At 37.8% G+C, this 23,400-nt stretch overlaps 1 protein-coding gene across 9 annotated transcripts in view; it reads right to left on the bottom strand.

Moving 5' to 3' along the window:
• lrp1bb (low density lipoprotein receptor-related protein 1Bb) overlaps window positions 1–23,400 on the bottom strand; it is a 239,958-nt gene that overhangs the window by 146,908 nt on the left and 69,650 nt on the right. For all 9 annotated transcript variants that reach the window (XM_044217323.1, XM_044217319.1, XM_044217320.1 and 6 more), the window contains one exon: window positions 11,496–11,633. In XM_044217323.1, coding sequence (XP_044073258.1) covers window positions 11,496–11,633 — 138 coding nt within the window. The remainder of the gene's footprint in view (window positions 1–11,495; window positions 11,634–23,400) is intronic.

The raw sequence follows: 23,400 nt of genomic DNA, 5'->3' as shown, positions 1-23,400 counted from the left end.
TGGCCTTATTTTCATTGTTAACAGCTGCATAGTTGGCCAGTCATAAACTGCTGGCAAATCATGTCTGACAATATTTTGATATCATGCTGACAACACCTAATGATACTGTAGCTGCTTAAGCTAACGTTGCTGTTAGCTTCACAGATTGCCAGGACAAGCCGTTTCACAGCTCTGAATCCTGGAGGTCTCAATTCAAAGCTTTTAAGATGATACGCTTAAAACGATGATATGATGTGCTTAAAAGTTTAACTTTTAAGATTCTGACAACTCTGTTGAGCTACCTGCAGAGGTACCTCTCTGATGGATCACCTAGGCAATCATCTAGATCGTTTATGTAAAAAAGACTCACCAATCTGTTGGTCATTTATGAGTAGTAAAAACACAAAGCCCAATCCTTATTTTTTCCAAAGATCAAAACAATATGATAGTGTTTCTTCTTCCACAAAATCAATCAACAATTCTGGGCTGCCAACTCTCAGAGACTCACACAATTGACACTTTTCACACGCTATCATGCCACACGTCCATTTTATCTTGCAGTGAAAATGAAAATGTTGCGGCAAAAATCAACTCTGTCCAGCTTAGAAATATTACCAAACTCAGAAAGATGCTGAAATACTCAAGCTTTTATTACTGGCCATTGAGACTATTGTAATTCCCTTTTTACTGAATTACCTAACAAGTCTGTAAGAAAACTACAGCTAGTTCAGATTGCTGCCAGAGTCTTAACAAAAACAAAGACAATGAATGACATTTCTCCACTGCTTAAGCCACTACCTGTATCATTTAGAACTGATTTTAAAGTTCTTTTACTTGTTTATAAAGCCTTAAATGACCTTTCTCCTCCCTACATCAGAGATCTCCCTACATTTTATGTTCCAGCCAGATCACTAAGGTCCTCCACCGCTTTTCGTTTGCATGTTCCTTGTGTGTCCCATAAGTGAGAGTGCCTTCTGTTTTTATTCCCCTAAACTGTCGAACACACTGCCCCTGGATATTAGAATGGCAAGCTCTCTCAGTATTTTTAAAAAGAGATTAAAGACCTATCTTTTTAATCTGACTTTTAATTTGTAGTAATGTTATAGCCTTAGTTTTTAAGTTTTATTCATTGGTTTTTATATTATTTTTTATCCCTGGTGTTTATTGTATTATATTTAACTGATTTTTATTTATTTTCAAAATTTTATTGTTTCATTGTTGTAATTTTCAGTCTTGCAAAATTTTCTCTATTATTGTCTATTTTTGTTTTTATTTTTTGTCCGTGTTGTTTTATTATTGCCATGTGAAGCACTTTTGGCTGCATGTTTGTATGAAAGGTGCTATATAAATAAAGTTGAGTTGAGTTGCGCTGATGCGAGATAGTAATGAAATGGACCCAGTCTCGCACTGTGAGTCGCAGACAGTTTGTGACAGAGTGGTAACATTAATGGTAGAGTTTTGCGATAGAAAAATGTGTCGCCAACAACAGCAAGTTTGATGAATTGATCTCTGTCTATCATTGATTAATTGATGTCTTTTACCATCTTAAAATGTAAAAGTTAAGTGTGGATACATGACAGTAAGAAGGATTGTGTTCCTATATAAGCTATTACATTTAAGACAATAAAATGGTGACAGTACAATGTTTTTTTATTTTTATATTTTTTTAAAAAGGCATGTATTTTTAAGTTACAGTGAGAAGGTATATATCATAATGTACTCATTGTACTAGAAACTGGACTTTAACATAAATAAAAGCTAACACGTTCATTTAAAGTGATCTTGATAAAACTATTGACAGTGTGTGACTATATTTCATATTTTGATTATATTTAATTTCTTATATGTTGTGATGGAACTTGCAAATGGAACATTATCTGTTGATAGTTCCATAAATAATGTGCCACAGATCTACCAGTCCCATTCTTCAAAGTATAGCTTACATCCATAATTGAATTCCACAGCATGTGATGTTCAGTAGGATTCTGGATTAAACATGCAGAGAGTAAGACAGCCTTTTCTGATATGTATTTACCACTTTACTTACAGAATTATTAAACTAAGCATGATAGCAATCTTAATCATAATGTGTTGCTTTTAGGTAGCTGAGAATATGATAAAAGCATGTAGAAATGCAGAAAATGGTATTCAAATCCTTTTTTTTTCTGGCGGAGGACCCCCAGACCCCCCCAGATCCCCCCTTTTAAGCCAATCTGACGCCCTTGAGGTGAGTACTACAAATTTGAAAATCAAATCACCAATAGCAACCGTTAACAATATACGTGAAACAAAATTCAATCATATTCACACATATATTTTACCCCCCTCTTCCCCCCTGTTCTCCCATTTCGGCAACAAAATGACGCCATAAATTCTCTAGAATGCAGAAAAACTGTCTCTGAAATTAACAAATTCCTTGGGGAAGATCTTCAGATACCCTAGTTAGGTTTGGTCTACCGATTTGGGCTATGATGTCTGGAGGTTGGCAAGTTATGCTGATCACCCATACTTATTCATCATTGACCATGATTATTGTCTTGGCTTTTCATCTACACATGCTTTAAAATTGTGAAATTGGCTGCTGAACGTTTTAGACAGAATTCCTGGGGGTTGAGGAGTGATGAGCCCGACCCCTGCAGTGGGTATTGTAACAGAAGGCCTACTCATAAAATGCACTAACTTCACCAATACCGAATCTCACTCCAAACTAAACTGAAAAGTTGGCAGCCCTGATCAACATCTTTGGCAAGCATAAATAATACGGACACCAGCATGCACATTATTTTGCCCACTTGCAAAATGAACGATAATTAGCTAGATCTGAGTAAATTTACTTAGACTGTAGACTAAGTACTGTTATTGTAGTGGGTGAAATTAACAGGCACTGGCTTAAGCTTAAAATTTCACTTGCTACAGCTTGTTAAGACACTGCTAATGTATATATACATTAACGGAATTTATATATATATATAAATTCCGGGTCTTGTGATTTGGAAATTGCACTCTTTCAAATTTCATGTTATTCAACTTTTACTCCAGTCAAACCATGTCACTTACCCTTTTGACTTCATAGGGGTAAATGGTCAACATCTAGAATATAATTTATTTACAAGTACCATAACCAGTATATAATATACTGTGCAATTACAATAGCAGTAGTGTACTCTTTACAGCCTCTGTGGGACACAACCAAATCTGCAAGGTGCATGTTACTTGGATTACCTTCGCAAAATGTCTGGAGGGTTGTTACAACCAAGCATTATAGTTAATTTTGCTCATAAGACCCAGGGCTACTGATGTGTTGACTGATGCAGCAATTGGTTCATGCATAAGCCTGACTTTAACAGGTGGATTAATAGGGTTCAAATCCACACATTTTAACAATCATAGAAGCACATAGTTAATTCAGACAGCTCACGTGAAACAAATGTAGACATAGTAGATAGTACATAGTTGATACAGATCCATTTTTCCCTGAAACAACACACTTGAAAGCTTAGCACAAAGAGAGAGGAGAGAGATCAGGGAGCAATAAACTTCCCCACTGGGGGAAAACCTTAGAATGAGCCTACAGGGGGATGAAATAGAATAGTGAGCACCAGCAATAACTGTGGCAGCTATGGTTGTATTGTGAGCAGTGAAGCAGCTCTTTCATTGGCAAAGAGAGAATGAGAACATGCGTGACAGCTTAAACAGAACACTATATTAGAGTAGGGCTCTGGATATGTGTATACAGTGTGTGAGTCGAGTCACAGTCCCGCTGTGATTTTTGCAGTGCGACTCAAGCTGTCTGAACTAGCTTCACAGGCCTCACTCTTTTAAGGCTGGAAGGTTAACACAGCATGAATTATATCCATTGTGTGTTGTTTTTGATATTCCAGTTGACCTGCTTTCGGTGTGAGTACGATTTTTTTTTGGCCCTGCACTTCACCATCAACACATGATGACTGATTCTGCAGTAAATGTCAAGTAACCATGAGCTATTACTAAATGAGGTTATTAATGAAAGTAATGGTTTGGCTCGAGCTTAGTCAGGAATAAAAATACGAGAGTACTTATTAATGTGTTGTCTAAATGTAGTAGAAGTGAAAGAAGTTGTGAACTGCATGTCGTTCTAATATTACCAGTCACCTTTTACATGAATAACTATTCACCCAATTCTATTTTATTTGAATTAAACATTCACTCATAATTAGTGAACTTTTAGTTCTTAAATGCTTGCTGAATAAGACTTTGTGCTATGAAAACTAAGGCAGCTCAATACATGATAGTATTTGAAATGATCTTTATTCCAGTTTAACACTGCCAAGAATATGATGGAAAAAAAAACTCATCACAGCAGAACTGCTTTTTCCCTTAAATGTCCAGTATGTAGGATTTAGTGGCATCTTGCAGTGAAATTGCAGTTTGCAACTATTTGAATATCACTCGCATCACCCTCCCCTTCCAAGCGTGTAGGAGAAACTACGGTGTCTGCGAAACTTGCGAGCAGTCCTATCTAGAGCCACTGTTTGGTTTGTCCATTCTGGGCTACTGTAGAAACATGGCGGTGCAACATGGCGACCTCAGTGGAAGGGGACCCACTCCCTCTGTAGATATAACGGCTTATTCTAAGGTAATGAAAACACAACGATTCGTATTTTCAGATGATTATACACTAATGAAAGCATACTTATAAATATTATATTCCATTTCTGCCAGTAGCTCCTCCTAAATGTAACACATTGGACCTTTAAATAAACTGAAAGAACATATATCATATATTTGTTTCGAGGTATTGATACTCACACTGCCATGAAAACTGAGCCCAAGCTATGATGTTTTTATTACCTGTATCTGACTCAAAAAACTTAATGCTGATGATCTTTCTGGGTAGTCACACTAAAAGAGCTGTATTCACTCTTTGTGATGACACAATATGCACAGAAAAGAGCCAGTTATGATATGCTAGTGTCAGCATACAAGTAGTTAAATATGTAGAATCTCAGTCTCAGTTAAAATTGTTGCAGTCTATCCACCACCACTATCATAATATTACATACCAGGGGAAACCAAAGTCAGAAGAAAAAATACTAGGAGATTGAAATTTGATAAATGGGGCGCAGATGTTTTAAGAAGTAAAAAGTGACTGAATGAAGATCTAAATTTAATCAAATGCCATAAGCTGTAAAATTAAATTAAATTTGAAGACGATTCTCATACAATAACTAAGACTATAACCAAACAGCTGTGGAAATGAATAGTAAATTAAGTTTTTTTATCAGTTATGTAATTTCCTGCACTATATATAGTCAGCAATGTGACAGCAGTCGGCGTCAATCTATCAGTGATCTTTGATGACACTGCTGTATATGTGCTATCATGATACCGTCTCCAGCAAGATTCACTGTTTCAAAGAAGCAGAATGCAAACCCAAGAGCTTAGTTCTGACAAATATCTAATTATTTTGTCAACATGGTTTGTTCCCACAACAAAAACAGATACTTTAATATGTAACACATTTTGGTGCAAAAGTGAAAACTTTGAGTAAACTGTTTGAACAGACATGGATTAAGACTGGCATCAGAATTAAACTTCAATTTCTAAATCTACAGTAGGAGAGACCGAATGTTAAGACATACGGGTTGACAAAGTCTCCAAATTCAGTTTCTAAGCAGCTCCAGACTGTTCCTTTAATTCACCATGTTCATTTCAAGGAATTTGTTTATGCTCACTTTCTGGGACTGCCCTGAAGATAACATATGAAGTCTGAAGCTGAATTGTGTTTATTTAAGTCTGACATTTGTCTTCCTCAATGCAAGCAGTAGAAACATTAGAGATCCCACAGCACAGCCATGAGCATGCGATTAAGAATGAGCAAGTTTCCTGAAGGTGAACGAAAAGAGTTTGGTGGTTTTCCATCTGGGCACCTTCATATCAAGGCCTCTCGGGATGTTCAGCATGTATATTCATAAGAGGTGGGTGGTAAAGGGAGGGAAAAAAAGTTTTGTAAGAGACCCAGCTGGTTTTCTAAAACTTCTCTTTGGTGACCTCAATTTCTCCTGCTTCCCAATGAGTTTGGTCTGTCCATGTGGAACTAAGCATACTGTACGGTATCTGTCCCTGAGTGAACTTAAGCAGAAGGTTGGAGCCACATAAACTCAGAGAACGTAATGTGTTCTCTTTAGGAAGTCAAAAAATGTGCAGAAAGAAAACAACTTCATATTTTCTACAAGATTAATTTATTCCCTGAGAAAGAATCAATCTTTCTACTGCTTTAGGCAAGGAAGTCAAAGCAGCTGACTGCAGTCAGTTAGCATTCAGATCACACATTCTTAGATCAAAGGACTGTAGAACACAGGTGTTGAATGTTACCCATTCATTGACAAACGATATGTGAAATGACATCAGATAGACAAGAAAAGTGGCTGTATGCAGTTCACAATGTTAAGGAAGTGTGGAACCCACAGCAGTAATTTAAAAGGCCAGACAATGTACAGTGCATCCGGAAAGTTTTTACAGCGCTTCGCTTTTTCCACATTTTGTTATGTTACAGCCTCATTCCAAAATGGATTAAATTCATTATTTTCCTCAAAATTCTACAAACAATACCTCATAATGACAACGTGAAATCTTTGCAAATTTATTAAAAATAAAAAAACTAAATAAATCACATAAGTATTCACAGCCTTTGCCATGACACTCAAAATTGAGCTCAGGTGCATCCTGTTTCCACCAATCATCCTTGAGATGTTTCCCCAACTTGACTGGAGTCGACCTGTGGTAAATTCAGTTGATTGGACATGATTTGGAAAGGCACACACCAGTCTATATACGGTCCCACAGTTAACAGTGCATGTCAGAGCACAAACCAAGCCATGAAGTCCAAGGAATTGTCTGTAGACCTCCGAGACAGGATTGTATTGAAGCACAGATCAGGGGAATTGTACAGAAAAGTTTCTGCAGCATTGAGGGTCCCAATGAGCACAGTGGTCTCCATCATCATTAAATGGAAGAAGTTCGGAACCATCAGGACACTTCCTAGAGCTGGCCACCCGGCCAAACTGAGTGATCGGGGGAGAAGGGTCTTAGTCAGGGAGTTGTCCAAGAACCCGATGGTCACTCTGACAGAGCTCCAGCGTTTCTCTGTGGAGAGAGGAGAACCTTCCAGAAGAACAACCATCTCTGCAGCACTCCACTAATCAGGCCTGTATGGTAGAGGGGCCAGACGGAAGCCACTCCTCAGTAAAAGGCACATGACAGCCCGCCTGGAGTTTGCCAAAAGGCACCTGAAGGACTCTGAGACCATGAGAAACAAAATTCTCTGGTCTGATGAAACAATGATTGAACTCCTTGGCCTGAATGGCAAGCGTCGTGTCTGGAGGACACCAGGCACCGCTCATCACCTGGCCAATACCATCCCTACAGTGAAGCATGGTGGTGGCAGCATCATGCTGTGGGGATGTTTTTCAGTGGCAGGAACTGGGAGACCAGTCAGGATCGAGGGAAAGATGAATGCAGCAATGTACAGAGACATCCTTGATGAAAACCTGCTCCAGAGTGCTCTGGACCTCAGACTGGGGCGAAGGTTCATCTTCCAACAGGACAACAACCCTAAGCACACAGCCAAGATAACAAAGAGTGGCTACGGGACAACTCTGTGAATGTCCTCAAGTGGCCCGGACTTGAACTCGATTGAACATCTCTGAAGAGATCTGAAAATGGCTGTGCACCATCAAACCTGATGGAGCTTGAGAGGTCCAGCAAAGAAGAATGGGAGAAACTGCCCAAAAACAGGCGTGCCAAGCTTGTAGCATCATACTCAAAGACTTGAGGCTGTAATTGGTGCCTAAGGTGCTTCAACAAAGTATTGAGCAAAGGCTGTGAATACTTATGTACATGTGATTTTTTCCGCTTTTATTTTTAATAAATTTGCAAAGATTTCAAACAAACTGCTTTCACGGCGTCATTATGAGGTATTGTATGTAGAATTTTGAGGAAAATAATGAATTTAATCCATTTGGGGATAAGGCTGTAACATAACAAAATGTGGAAAAAGTGAAGCACTGTGAATACTTTCCGGATGCACTGTACATACTGAACAATAAAAACAATTAATCAATTTACATTGGAAATATTTTTAATGTTTTCTACACAGATTTTGAGGCCCAATTTAGAATTATCGTTAATAGTGAACACTGCTTGTGAAACAGAAAGTTATCCTTACTGCGAAAGAAACAGACACAGAATGAAATATGCAGAAGATCTCCTGTTTGGTAGTCGTGGGCTTTAAAATTCCTGACATTCTAAGCCTGATGCTTTGAACAAACATCTTAAATGTAAAATACAAAGCAGTACATCCAAATTAAGCTGATGCATAAGAGAGCATACATGCTTCTGGATTTATTGGTAATTCATGTGTGACTCTATCCTTCATTTAACTCACTGCATTTTAATTTCGAGAGAAAAATAAAGTTTTTTTTAAGTGGAGATTGGAGGTCTTGAAACCATGGTCTATAAAACTATTTTAAGCTGTCGATTCACAAGTGAAAAAGACCAAATGTATAAGTAGTGTAACATACAGGTCTTTCCCCATATATTTATAGATGTCATAGTCATGAATTCTATTTCTGATGAATAGTAATATAATTATAAGATTGTATGACCATTATTATTATAAGATGTTATATTTTAAAAGAGCCAAAAAAGATTATATATATATATATATATATATATATATATATATATATATATATATATTTATTATTTATTTATTTATTTTAACCTCATGGGTCTTTGAGATATTCAATACATTGGCTTGTAAAGTAAGAAAAAAAGGATCAAGTTTTGTGCAATGAGAGCCTTATTATTTTTCTGTACCCAGTCTTTCTTTCTTTACTTTCGAGTTGCAAGTTGCACTGATTTACTTTTGGAGGATGTTTGCATCGTCTCCAAAATAAAGACACATTCATAAGAACAGAATTCCATTTTTTTTTTAAATCTTCTTTCTTTCCAAATTTATTTGACTTTCTCTGGGAGACTGTGGCCAATGACTCATTAGTGCTTCCCATAAGATACAGCAAGGTGAGGCTTACTGCTATTATAGTTTAATTGTATGCAAGCAGTATATTAGAAAAGTGTCTAATTGGTTTCCTTTGGGGGATCTGTAATAGAGAGAGTAATTAACAAGTTGCAAGCAGTATGAATGTGTTATCATGATGGCTACTTTGTACTTTCATGTGAAGGACTTGTTCCCATGGACATTAATAAAGTTGAACTAGGTAGCTGATATAGCAGCTGATAATTTAGATTTTTATTACCTTGTCCTTCCACCATCAGTGGATTAACTGCCATTTTCCTGTCTTTGTTGATACACTTTTGCATTATGGCACAAGGAATGGGAAATATCTTAGCCTACAAAAACTTCCTGCGTGGTCCACTTGACTTGAGCGTTTCTCCCAGGTGCCATTTTGCATTTTCATTGAACCTGACCTGACATGAACACAATTTGCATACCTCTTATCCAGACCTTAAGATATTTACCCTGAAGATCGTTTTGTAGCTCAGGAACAATTCGGCAGATTTAGAAAGTAGTCAGAGCAGGATATCAAATGTATGCTATTACTGTTACATTACAGTTTCTCTGGACACCAGGCCTTCATGCAGCCCTAAGAAAGGTTGTATAGACACTTTATTTATCATAGGTGTATCCATTTTTATGTGATCTACTTAAATGGTAATTTTTAAATCAAAACAGACATGTTGCATATTGTAACAATATCTTGCCCCTTCAATCAATATTGATTTGATTCCATTCTCTGGTCGCAGGCAATCTACCAAGTAAATTCATCAGTTCAAGCAATAGTGGGAAGAGTGAAAGGCCGGAGCAAGAGTTTTTTGCTCGGTGCCAACAAACAGGCTGTTGGACTCTTCACAGCTGTGACTCAGAGGCTACCATATCCTTGCACCTAACACTCACACAGAGACAAAGCCCAGCATGACTTTAACTGTCTTACAGGTCAAAAAAGGTCGTGGTTTCTGCCCGACAGGGGCCAATGTTGTGCCAAGACTGCAACAATTATGAGGCAGACGCTGATTTATCACAGAAAGCCAGGTGCCCATAGCAGCTTGGTATAGTTGCTAAGAATGCAAGCAACAACAAAAACTTGTGTACAACCCAACACCTGGTGCTACTGTCCCACTGTGTCTCTTGTCTGGTCTGACAGGAAGGATGATGAGAAGTAACCTTGGCAACCAGTTTAACCGCAAAAGTTACAAAGTGCCAACTCAAGCCACCATTTCATGAATTAGCATTTATATTATCAACAATCACACATGATTATATTTCATTTCTTATATGTTGTGATGGAACTTGCAAATGGAACATTATCTGTTGATAGTTCCATAAATAATGTGCCACAGATCTACCAGTCCCATTCTTCAAAGTATAGCTTACATCCATAATTGAATTCCACAGCATGTGATGTTCAGTAGGATTCTGGGTTAAACATGCAGAGAGTAAGACAGCCTTTTCTGATATGTATTTACCACTTTACTTACAGAATTATTAAACTAAGCATGATAGCAATCTTAATCATAATGTGTTGCTTTTAGGTAGCTGAGAATATGATAAAAGCATGTAGAAATGCAGAAAATGGTATTCAAATCCTTTTTTTCTGGCGGAGGACCCCAGACCCCCAGATCCCCTTTTAAGCCAATCTGACGCCCTTGAGGTGAGTACTACAAATTTGAAAATCAAATCACCAATAGCAACCGTTAACAATATACGTGAAACAAAATTCAATCATATTCACACATATATTTTACCCCCTCTTCCCCTGTTCTCCCATTTCGGCAACAAAATGACGCCATAAATTCTCTAGAATGCAGAAAAACTGTCTCTGAAATTAACAAATTCCTTGGGGAAGATCTTCAGATACCCTAGTTAGGTTTGGTCTACCGATTTGGGCTATGATGTCTGGAGGTTGGCAAGTTATGCTGATCACCCATACTTATTCATCATTGACCATGATTATTGTCTTGGCTTTTCATCTACACATGCTTTAAAATTGTGAAATTGGCTGCTGAACGTTTTAGACAGAATTCCTGGGGGTTGAGGAGTGATGAGCCCAACCCCCTGCAGTGGGTATTGTAACAGAAGAACAGAACATTAAAAGTTGAATTTAAGTGTTACAAAGGGTAGACTAAGCAGTGCTTATCTAAGTGAATGTGAAAATGATCATTTCTCCTATAATCAACGAAAATCACACTTTAGTTTAAATTTACTTGACAGAAGTTTGGAATAATGAATATTTTATGCAAATTAACAGTGAATAAAAGTGAAGCATTTTCCACAGCTATATATTTTATAAATGTAATACAGATTTAATGTGTAAAATAAATTTCACAATCTTAATAATCCAAATAAGATGAGCACGATCTGATTAATTAACATAATAATGAGAATACTTATTAATATATGTATTCTAAACCAACGGTGAAAAGAATCAGCATACGAAAGCATCATTAACTCTTACCTCGACAGTGAACTCCTTCATCGTAGCCATCTTCACAGTCTCTAGCCCCATTGCAGAGTTTGTTGAAATGAATACATTTTTTTGTCCCGATACACTGTATGTGATTGAGGGGACATCTGATCACCACCTCCTGTGCACCTAAAGAAGAGAAACAAAGAGTCAAAAAACTGTATCTCCATTTATTTCAGCATTATTAATGTACTGTATCAGTTTACTGCAAAGCCAAATGAGCTTTAACAATGTTTTTTTCTGCACACTAACAGTGTGAGACCATATGTGAAATACATATGCATATTTCATTGTCATTATCATTTGTATTTTTTGTAGGTAAACACATTTTTCCAGTATTTTTTGAGTGCCTTCTCAAAGTGCTGATACCTCAAGACCTCTTTTATAGGAGGTGGAAGAACCTATGCATATGCAAATGTATTTATACACAGCATTGCTCTTTACACACACAACAGATGTTTGCCACACTGCTTTGCAACCGCACTGGTGGAGTCCTATAACAAACTGTCCGACTCTCCCTGCCAGCCAGGCAAACAGCGGAGAGCAGCTGTTTAAGGATTCATGAGGCACATAGGTGACCCTCATTCATGTGGCAGCCACAAGAGCACATAAAACACAGCTGACCAGTGCACCAGCACTGTAAATGTGTCACATCGCCACCTTAACTACATTGATATCAATTACCAAGGTGCCGTTGCAGCCACTTAATGAGGAGATTTATCACCCACGTGGAACATCTTGACTGGGTGGTTACTTATACACGGCATCCATTTCTACTTTGTAAGGTAAGAGATGCCGCAATCAATGTGGCTATTACAAAGAGGGCTGTCGTCCCCTGCTGATTTACAGAGGGGATATGAGGACAAGGTGTCCGTCTGTATTTACAAAATAATGACTCATATTAGTTTCTCCTCCCGAGCATTTTTATTGCTTTAAAAAACAGTAGCAGGAGATCTTGTTCTTCAATAATTATTTCTTGGCTCTCTCTTCAAGCCCCAGTGATTCACACTATTTTTATGCCATATTTAGGTGAGTCACGTATAAGTGACCTTGTCTCTCAGAGTTCATATTTCATACATGAGCAAGTTGGCAGCCTTATCTGCTGGGCTCCGAAAATGTGTTTAAAGCATCACTCTTCATTTCTTTTCCAGCTCATTTCGGGATGGACTTTTTGATATTTGTGCTCCTTTCAGGCTTTGTGTACAAATATCTATGTTTCATACATATATACAATATATCATACATATTAAAAAGACTTAACTTGCTTTCTAAATGATCATTTCCCCACAATCAGTAAATAGATATACACTGAGGATTCCATCTTAAAAATGTCGAGAATGGTCTTGAACAGGCTAAGTGTGTATGCTGCATTTACACGCTTGACTTTTATCTCAGCAATCATGTTATAAGAATTAAAAGGAAAAAAATTCTTTTTTGAAACTGAAACATTTCATACATCTCACACATTTGGAATCACACTCAAATAAGTGCTAGATCCTAGTACTGTCATACATTTCAAAATACACAGGGAATTTTCACTCACTACAGAGGAGGGACATACTGTCACAGAACATTCAACCCAGTGCCTCACCATAACACATGTCCATTTTGCAAATGTGCTATTTAACACACTGCTGTAAAGGTCTCTGACACAGTAACAGTGTTGTCAGCCTCTCCCCTTGCTTTCTCGCCACATGGGTTCTAATCTAATGTGATAAGGAGAGGAATGGTGCATGAATATTCAGTGGCTCTGATCTGTCATGCAGGGGTACACAGATGGTGTCTCAACGGCTGAGGTGCTCAGAATTCCTTTGTCAATTCCCAAACTACTGTACTATGTTGGATGATCGCTCAAAGTCGTATATACAGGATAGTACACTGTGCCATGTAACACATCCTCTGACAGCTGAGCTTGTCTCTCCTTAGCTTCTCATTCCAAGGTGCTGAATGGTGCTTAAACCCTCCTGCATACTGTATGTGCCTGATCCGTTCACATAACATACTCATAAGCAATCCATAGTGCACACAGTATGACCAAAGCTGGAGTGTCATGGTACAAGAATATATTCAGTTTTAGCTGGGACAAATTTGACAAATCAACAAAAAGTAATTACAACTCCCTAGAGGCCATTAGGGATGATGACCTGAAAAAACCTGAAAAAGGAATTTGCTTTGGTATTTTGGTACAAAACAATAAACAGTAGAAAGAAATAGTAGAAATATAAGAAATATAAAGTTCTGCAGGTCAAGAATCATAAAATAAACAAATATAAAATATTAAATTGACAATAAGATATTAAAGAATATAAAAAAAATATTATAAAGAAAATAATAAATGTATACAATGTGATTGTTATTTAAATTACAGTTTGTGAAGGGATGTGCAATTTGCAAAATATTTAATGTGTATTTGTATATATATGTTTATATATATATTTAGATAAAAGCTATAATTATTATTATATTTATATCATCTTTGAAATTATTCTGATGGCATGGGTTTTTGTTTGTAGAAAATTAAGATCACATTGAAAACTGGTGCAGTCTCAGTGTCTCAGTGGTCAGATCGGAGAGGGAGGGATGCATCAGCCTGCACGGCTGTCTACCACAATGTCTTTTTTATATCACCAATGAATTGGCACCAAAGTCAGACATTTTCAAATCCTACACATAGTGCCTTTAATTGCTAACTGTGCCTCTAAAGTAATCCATGTCAACATTAAAGAATGGACATTTTTTTGCAGCAGACAGTTTGAGTTTTCATAGTTGGAAAAGCACAGGTGTCACTAATAACACTAACAATGGCTCTGTTCTATGTCCCAGTAAACCGTGACAGTGAGACAGCAGGCACAATACCAGGACCCTGAAACTGAAGCAGCTAAGTGGAATTCAGCCATTATTAATTTTATTATTTACTCCTGTGCTTCCTACTCTGACGTGGCAAAATGTTTTTCATGAAAAAGGCCTTAAGATGTCAGTGACTTTAGATTTTTTAACTGAGTTGTGGGCACATCCATTTAATTGAAAATGTTTCAAACTTCCCAAATATCCTGAGTTGCACTGACTGGGTGATTTTGTTTGAAATCGGATGTTTAAAAGTCAGCAAATTCATTTTGCTCTGTGCCTCTACCCACTTTCACTCTCACATTCACTGGTGCAAACTAGAGCTGTTTGTTATTAAATCAAAGTTTTAAATACAAATGGCTCAGTGCAGACAGATATAGAGATAGACAGGCAAGTTAGATAAAAAGAAAAAATGTTGAAAACAGATCAGCTGTAGTATTAGGCAATTCTTGATGTATAAATCTCCAATTATTTTAGATGAAAACTGCACAGTCCCAGTAATGGTTTGATAAATGAATAATGTCCAGAGATGAAATGGGCAAGCACACTTAAATACCAGTTTAATCATAACACCTTGAGTGGAAGGCAGATGTTCCCCTGGTAAGCTAAAAAAAAATAAAGATGTGCTTATTCAGGTAAAGCGGGAAACGTTTAAGTTCAGCATCAATATTTATTAATGTCTATTTTATAATAACACAACTATAAATTAAAATAAAACATTCCCATGTAGTCTAAATACTGCACATATATTACTGGCACTGCTGCAAGCAACCCCATATGTGTGTTGTAACTGTAATGAATATGTGCATCATATCGAAAACATAATTTGCAGCAAAGAATTCTAAGACATGACTTTTGTGGTACAGCAGGTCAGCTTGAAGGGTGAATGCTGAATCACATTTCACATATCAACACTTTTGCTTTGTGGGTTTAATGAACATTGCAGACTGTAGGGGCAGCTATCAAGACCTTAGATTTTAGGACATGTTAATTAAAATCATGCTGCTATTTGCCTACTTTTTGAGAAGTGAATGAGAAGGAATTAGCTGGGCCAAACTAATACCTCTATTTAATGTAAAATGAGAGGCTTCTAGAGGGGAATTTCAGCAGCTATGTTCATTATGATAATCATGTTAATCTGAGCCACTGCAGATTTGTATGGAATAATGAATTCCTAAAAGAAACAAACAGAGAACCTATCAGCAGAGGAAGCTCCTTGAACTTCTATGTTCAGGGATTCATCACATCCCTAAGAAATAATGATTTAATTTTCTGAATTTATGGTTAAAGTTCAAAGTAGCATCTTGATGCCTGACCTGAGGCAACACCAATGTAGACTTCCCATAATAGCTTTATAACAGTAACAGGCTCTTTTGGGTGGGGTGGTTGAATCACAATGTTACAATGGCAGAGAGCTCAGTAGTCGATCCAGTCGGCCTAACCATACTAGTAACTAGTAGCTACAGTAGTGTTAACTTTCATGAAATTCATGGACGAGCAGTTCATAAAAACAAACCATGACAGAGAAGATGTCAGAAGTGGTGCAATGTTGATAACATTAATCTCTGGGCTCATAAGCTATGCCACTGGTGTGGAAGAATAAATATAAAGTGTAAAAATAATGAATATTTCAGCTATTCTGCTTGTGTGCCGATTTGTGCGTGTATGTGTGTGTGTGTGTGTGTTCATGCAAGATGAAGCATCAAGAACTCATGGAAATAATTAACTCTTAGTTCACCTTTGCATGTTGCCGGTCTGTGGTTAAGTCATTATTGTTGCCATGCTTAAAGCTTGAGGACGATTGGGTTGTAAGATGTCTGGGCTCTGTGATGCTGTGGCTTAACTTGAATAACTGATAGAAAGGGATGATATATTCATGACTATCATGTAACAGTACTGCTGGTGAGCCATTTTCTCAATATCTCAGCTTGATTTGATTACATGGACTGTTTGTACCCAGCTCTGTGTTCATATATGAAAGGCAAACAAATTCTGGATGTGTGGCGGTGCACTACTTATCTTGCTACTTGTCATGAGCAACATGCGTCATCCAAAGTATGTGGCTGAGACTTCCAACTGTTCCATGGTAACATAATGGACTGCTAAAATGTGCACAGATAAAGTGCAATGGGGTAAACAAGAGTGGGGTTTAGTAATGTCGCAGCCACATTTTGCAGCAGTAAACATACAGCTCTCCCCAGCATATTCTGCTTTTAAAAGGTGCAGTGGTTTTAACACGGAGGGCTCTTTAAAATAATTATTTTCCTGTGTGACCTTTACATCCTTGGCTTTTGAAATTATGTACTAGCTTATTTTGCTGTATCTGTCTGACCCCAGACATACAGGCAATATTTTCCACAAGTCAGAATCCCCAACGACTGAGATTTTTTACTCAGTGAAAGAAACAAACTTACTGTATGACTACAGGATTAAATGTTGAATTAAATGATTTTCAATACACTTAGGGAAAGATGTGGATGCCAAAGGTGACTATGTATAGGTCTTATCTCCTTTCTCAGCATCAACAAGACAATGAGCAATCATTTGACTCCTAACTAATCACATGAAGCTGCTTTAAAGAGTTTCCCCTCGGGGATCAATAAAGTATTTCTGATTCTGATTTTGAAAAGCAGCCAATGGCACAGTATGAACTGAACAACCCTGGTGTCCCTGGTGGGAAAATGTGTATGCCTTTGCATCTCTGTGGATACGCGTGGCCAGCATTTGGTGATGCTCTGCCAGGCCTGTACTGCAGCCATCAGTTCAGTTCTTGCTTGTTTCGGCAGCTTTACACCTTCAGTCTGGTCTTCAGCACATGAAACACATGCTGACTTGGACTGAGGACAAACTGACCTGGCTAATCAAGAACATTTCAATGTTTGGTTCTAAAAACTTCCTTGGTTGTCTTGTCTGTCAGTAAGGATCATTGTGTTTCTGTATTGTACTACATTGGCTACTTGTCCTATACATTTTTGACAACTTTTAACATAAATGTGAACACCCTCAATCACCTTAAAAGCTGAACAGCAGTAGTTAGTTACAATACTTTAAATTACAGTACTATATTTTATTCAGGTACCTTCCAACAAATTAAAAGCGTCCACACCAAAAAGGTCACATGTTCTGTATTTAACATGCATGGAAATAAAAAAACAACATTGTGGGTTTATCAGCCAGCCCCAGTGACTGCATGCAGCACTCCTCACAGTGAAGTTGCAGAGGTTTACACACCCTCCAAATCTGAACACCCCAGGTTATTCTTGAATGTGTCTACCGGAGGCTAGCAAGCCAGATCAAAAGACACACCATGTTAATAAAACAACTTCGAAGTTACTGGAAGGTGCATTCCTTTTCTTTCAGGAGAGGCCAGCCATTTTCCCCCATTTCAAGCTCAAAAGCTAACGTCCCTGACCAGTCTCTCCACTTAGACAAGATAGTGACGAAATTCACCCTCCCATCCAACTTCTTGTAACACAGCGAACAAGTCCCAAGCGACCCCCCAAAATGACGAAATAACATAGATCAGTAAATGTAACATGATAGTAAATTTCACATTTGAATATTTCCAGTACTAAAAAAAAGTAACTGCATTACTGCACATGTTACTCAGTAACATTTAATATTCTGGGAGGGCAGGATGCATTACTACCCAACAGTGTTTGCTGTTTAACAAAACCAAAAAAAAAGTAGAACTGAAGCTAACAACATTATATTGTTAAGAAAGTGCAGTATCTTCTCTTGAGGCACAACTGTTACCCACTGGTCACACAAATACTATTTACAGTATTATGATAGGAAATTAATTTCACATAATGCTCCCACGGCATTGGGACACACTGTACACACTGATTCTAGTCAGCATTTCTTATCAGATTCTCACTCAGAATACTGAGTGAATATACCAATATGTTATTGCATAGTCTGTTACCATTAATGTCTGATTTGCATCAAGTTATGTGTGCATTCCCTCTAAAAGGCAGCATTCATACAGATGTAGTTTTTCTTCTAATATCAGAAATGACCTGTTAGACTTTTTGTCCTGATGTCATACCTTACATTTTAGCCCTACTCTGTTGCATTTACATTTTAAAATGAGCAGTTTGCTCCTGCATGATTCATGGTTTCGCTCAAAATCAACCAGCTCAGAAATGCAAATGCAATATTACTCGCTACATGTTATATGCACTGGGTGCAGTAAATGAGAGCAAAAACATAAAAGTAATATGCACAGAGCTCCTCTGACAGCTCATTTCCTGTATGCCGTATCTTATTATTTGCTGTAAATTATGCTGAGTATTCAATCAAATCTATTAGAAAGGGAGGAAAAATGTCGCCACTGTTCAGTGGAATGAAGCCGAGTGTTGGCATCTGTGACATCCGGGCTCTACTGTATAATAAAGAATCAATACATCAGTCTGCAGAAAGGACTGAGTAGCCTCAGGACAATGTAGTAATGCTGCACTTCAGAAACACCATACAAAAAAAATGCAAAAAGGCCAGTTTATCATTATTTGGAAAACAGCAACATAATTACTCAATAGAGATACTTTTGTGACAAACCATTATGCAAATGTTCCAATCTTATTGTTCTGGGGCCAGATTCAAATGAATAATACATACAGTATATTCAGAGTCATAGTCAGAGAGGCTAAAACCAATATTCACTGAGAAGAATGATCTCATTAGGAGTGTACAGTGTAGTATTTAATGCTGGCATTCTTCCATCATGTCAAGTTGAATTCATGACAACATGCATTGCATTGCAAATTCACAATCCACACACTAAGCTGATGGCTCTTCAACACATTCTATACAGCAAATGTTCAAACAGGCACATACGGTAGCGTACAGACCATCATGCAGGAAGATTTGTTGTGTAAAACTCATACTGCTGAAGCTTCATATTAGCTTCTGCTGAGCTTAAAATTGCATTTTTGCATGTAACAAGGAGAATTTATGGAGAAGAAAAATAATAACACTGGTCATTTGTTCACATGCCTATAAGGTTTACCTAAGTTAACGTTCAACAGACTTTAACACAAGAGACTGCTGGCCGCATTCTATCTTCTCCCGACTGTTAATGTTTCTTTTAACTAAGACCAAACTTGAAAACCTAAAAGCAGCACTAGGGGACAGCGGAACAAGTTTTAAACACAATATTAACATTATCATCTTATAAAATTGTTATGGCAAACATGCTAGCATGTAGTTGCCTATTTACACATCTAGCCAACATGGAGCAACCTTTTAGCTCTGTTTTTGGTCTCTACCAAGTCCTGAGGGAAATATCTGGCTCTTGCATAGTCAGATGATAATTCTCAGTTGGTTCGTCACTGTAAGCGACCCCTTATACAAGGATATTTTTTTAGCCTAACCATAGCTATAGACAGAGGTGCCAAATAACAAATGGGTCATTTGGGTCATTTCCTAAAGCAATGACAAACAACATTTAGTTTGGAGGACATGTGATTCAATAATAAATTGCAGTACTTTCTATACTGTGTACAAGTGGGTAACAGTAACAAGTAAATAGGCTGTCTTTCATATTTCTACTGTAATAATCACTAATGAATTTAGGTGGAAATCTGAAAGCTGTCTTGGTTTAGTTGTTTTGTTGTTATAGTCTAGATATGGTAAGTGGATGCCACTGTGAACTAAAAATATGTCTTTCAAATGAGAGCTGGCATTGGGTTCCTCCATTTAATTCTAATAGTTTTAGTAAAAAGTTTTGACCTTTGCCTTTATTTATATTCCACACTATATAATGAGTTTCAGGGCCCAAATTGTGCCTGGCCTATAGTGTAAATCAATTGATCATAAGTGAGTAAATAAGTCTTTTTTTTTTTTTTAGCTTGAAGCCATCTTTAATGAGGACCATGGTTAGAGTAAAATACACACAGTGAGTAGGAGGACGTGCATTTTTCTCTAAATATCCTCTGGCACTATCCCAGCTCCCTTGAAATAATCATTGGACTATGACCATGTTTATAGAGTGGCTATAAGAGAAGGCATTAGCTCATTCCTTTCACTATCTATTACACTACCCATTTTTTATAATTAATAAATAAATAAAGGGCAATGTCAATGTGATCCATGCTCATTAAGAGTCAAGTCCTGGCTGTATAACTGTGAGATGAACAGCACTCATCATTGTGATGTTACAGGCTATTATTCTCATTGGATGTTATGGTAAGTATGTGTCACTGTATTTGCTCTGAGTTAAAGCTCATACTGCTGTGATGCTATATTCTCTGCTGTGGCAGCAGGGAGATAATGTAGACTTTAGTACTTAAATGTCACATTGGGTCCATGACAGCATGCATGTCAAGTTTTAAAATATGTTTCTTTCCTTTGGTTCTTCAGGTGACAAGCTAGGAAGCTGTCCTGTATAATACTCATACTACAATGAGGTACAAAAGGGAGAATGTGTCAGGGCAGCTTAACTGTTGAGATGGGAGAGCAAAGACAAAGCAGTAATGTGCTCCTCCCAGTGCATTACTTCTGACATGGATGAGACATGGTGTGGGTGCAAGATTGAGGCTACGAAATTCATTCTCACACTAATGGTTTCACCTTAGACAAATGCGCAAACATACGGAAATGTGTTAAACTGCAGAAACAGGGGCAATGTAGCAAGAGGACTGAATATGAGCAAATGATATGTTAAAGGCAAAGAGGATGACTTTCCTTTAATACAAGTATGCCATAAAAGTACATTGTACATTGCCATCATGGGAATTCATGTTTCCAAGCACACAGACACACAAGTACACACAGTATTTGTTGTGTCTGTTCCCCGCCTACTGAAACTACCAGTAAAACAGATGGCACAAGCCTGAGGAAGTGTACATAAGTTCTGTTCCAAATGTAAAGGAGGGAGAGGGTGAAAAACAGCAAATTAGAAGTCTTATATCAAAGCTTCCTGCTGCAAAAAAAAAACCAGCCGATTACGGTGCCTGCAAATAAGATACATGTGTGGCAGGTCAAATACATTGATAACAAAGGACAATGTGGTGCATTTGATCTCAAATCAAATCCAGGCGTCAGATGCAGGGCTGAGGAACCAAACATGACATCCAATTAACTCTGCTGCAGTAACACAGTCACATTAAACGTTGTAGAGATAGCGTGACAACATAACCTGTGAGCTTTCTAATAACTTGGGCAGATCATCAACAGAAGACAGTAATGTGAAAGCAGAATCATGCAGATTTAACGGTCTCATAGATGTTCAAAGAGCCTAGCACTTTCAGTGAATAATTCTCACACTATGCAGAAGTGATGCTTGAATGTAAACATGCTGCATTTGTAACAATAGCATGTTTTAGTTATTTTTTTTGATGAGTCAACAGAAGGGTTGTGTGTGTGTCTGTGTGTGTGTGTGTAACGTAATGCTAAAGGCCGTGTCCTTCAGCTCAATAACAAGGTGCTATGCTACATTAGCCCCTAAACCTCCATCCTACTGGTGCCAATTCTCACGGGAGCCAGACACATTTGTGATACATTTATTTCAATATGGGACTTGCCAGATAAAATATCCTGCAGGATGTTGATAGGCAGCCTGGAATACACTTACAATAGTTACCGCAGCTTCATCACAGACAGACAGATCGAACTATGCTCTGCACTTGTAAGCAGTGTTTCCAAAGGGGCTTTGTCAGCTACTTCCAAAAGTTTAAATGACAATGTGAGTTTAACATCTACAAAATGCACTGCAGAATTAGAATTAAGTTTATTGGTCGAGTATGGTTAGAGGAATCTAAGTGTGCTTGTCAAAGGATCTCACTGTACCTACATGCAGAGCCAAAACAACATACAGACAAACAAGCATAAAGCTGTTATATACTACCCTTATCACCAGACAAGAACATCCTCAATTAAAATTCATGCTTTCTACAATAACTGTGCATGACAACAACAGTGGGATAAGGTTAGGGAAAGATCATGGTTATGTCAAATAAACTAAGGTTAAGGTACGGTAAAGATTAGGTAACGAAAAGACTTTGCTAAGGTTACAGTTACAAACTGCAGTCTCCTGCATTTATGTCTGATGCGATACATGACCATCCACCACCCGACCTCTACACACTTACTGTCTGCCTCGCTAGATGTAGGGCATATTGCTTCCTGCATGGGCATTTGTGGGCAGCAAAACAAGCTTAAACAACATATTGACATATTGTCACCTTGTAAAATTGTTATGGCAAACATGTTAGCAAACAATTAACTATTTACACATTCATCAAACATGGAGAAATAGTAGTATTAATTTTGGTGTGACTTTAGAGAAAGGCAGGTGGAGACATGGCCTCCCCTGTCGACAAAGAGGAATGAATGTAAGAACCCCAGGGAGAGCTGTCTTTGAACGGTTCTTCTCCCCCCTTGACTCGAGGACACTGAGATCAACATCGGTGTTGATTGGGTCGAGCCAAGCTACAGCCATGAAACACAGCTTCTGTGGCCATGTTTTTGAAGTCAGCTGCTGACCCCTTTTATTGTCTTTTCCTCTGGGAGTGACAATTCAATCAAAGGATTCACTGGTCTCCACGTCCACCAGATTCACAAAGCTCCTCATGGCAGCACTACTGAGATGAGCCAAAAGTCCATGAAATCCTTTCCTGAAGGATTCGTGAAGGATTTAAGTTCTAAGAGTGTTTGCAAGCGTGTAGCATCAATACAGGGAGAGAGCTGCATGCTGACAGCCATTAACACCAACAGTTTTTATACAATTATACTAGAAAATATATTTACAGAAAGTGAATTATGGCTGTCCCACTTTATCTCAAATGCACAATAAACAGCAGATCTGTATGTCTCAAGACAGACTTGACATTTAGACGTCCTTGCAAGTATGATGCCCAAACTAAGAATGTGATTATCCTACTCTTTCCACTTTAACTGTCACCACACAAGATGCTGTTCAGCCCCATAACATAGCAAAGGTTTGACTCTTTATTGAACAGTAAGCATCTGCTTGTACTGCACACAATTGTTGAATTGCCATTTTGCTGGGTTTTCTCCAGCCATTCCTGAAGGCAGGCTGTTTTTCCGG

The sequence above is a fragment of the Siniperca chuatsi genome, linkage group LG12 (assembly GCF_020085105.1).
Source record: "Siniperca chuatsi isolate FFG_IHB_CAS linkage group LG12, ASM2008510v1, whole genome shotgun sequence".
Lineage (NCBI taxonomy): Eukaryota > Metazoa > Chordata > Actinopteri > Centrarchiformes > Sinipercidae > Siniperca > Siniperca chuatsi.
Note: the sequence above shows the minus strand (reverse complement) of the source record. Positions and strands in the feature narration are given on the sequence as shown.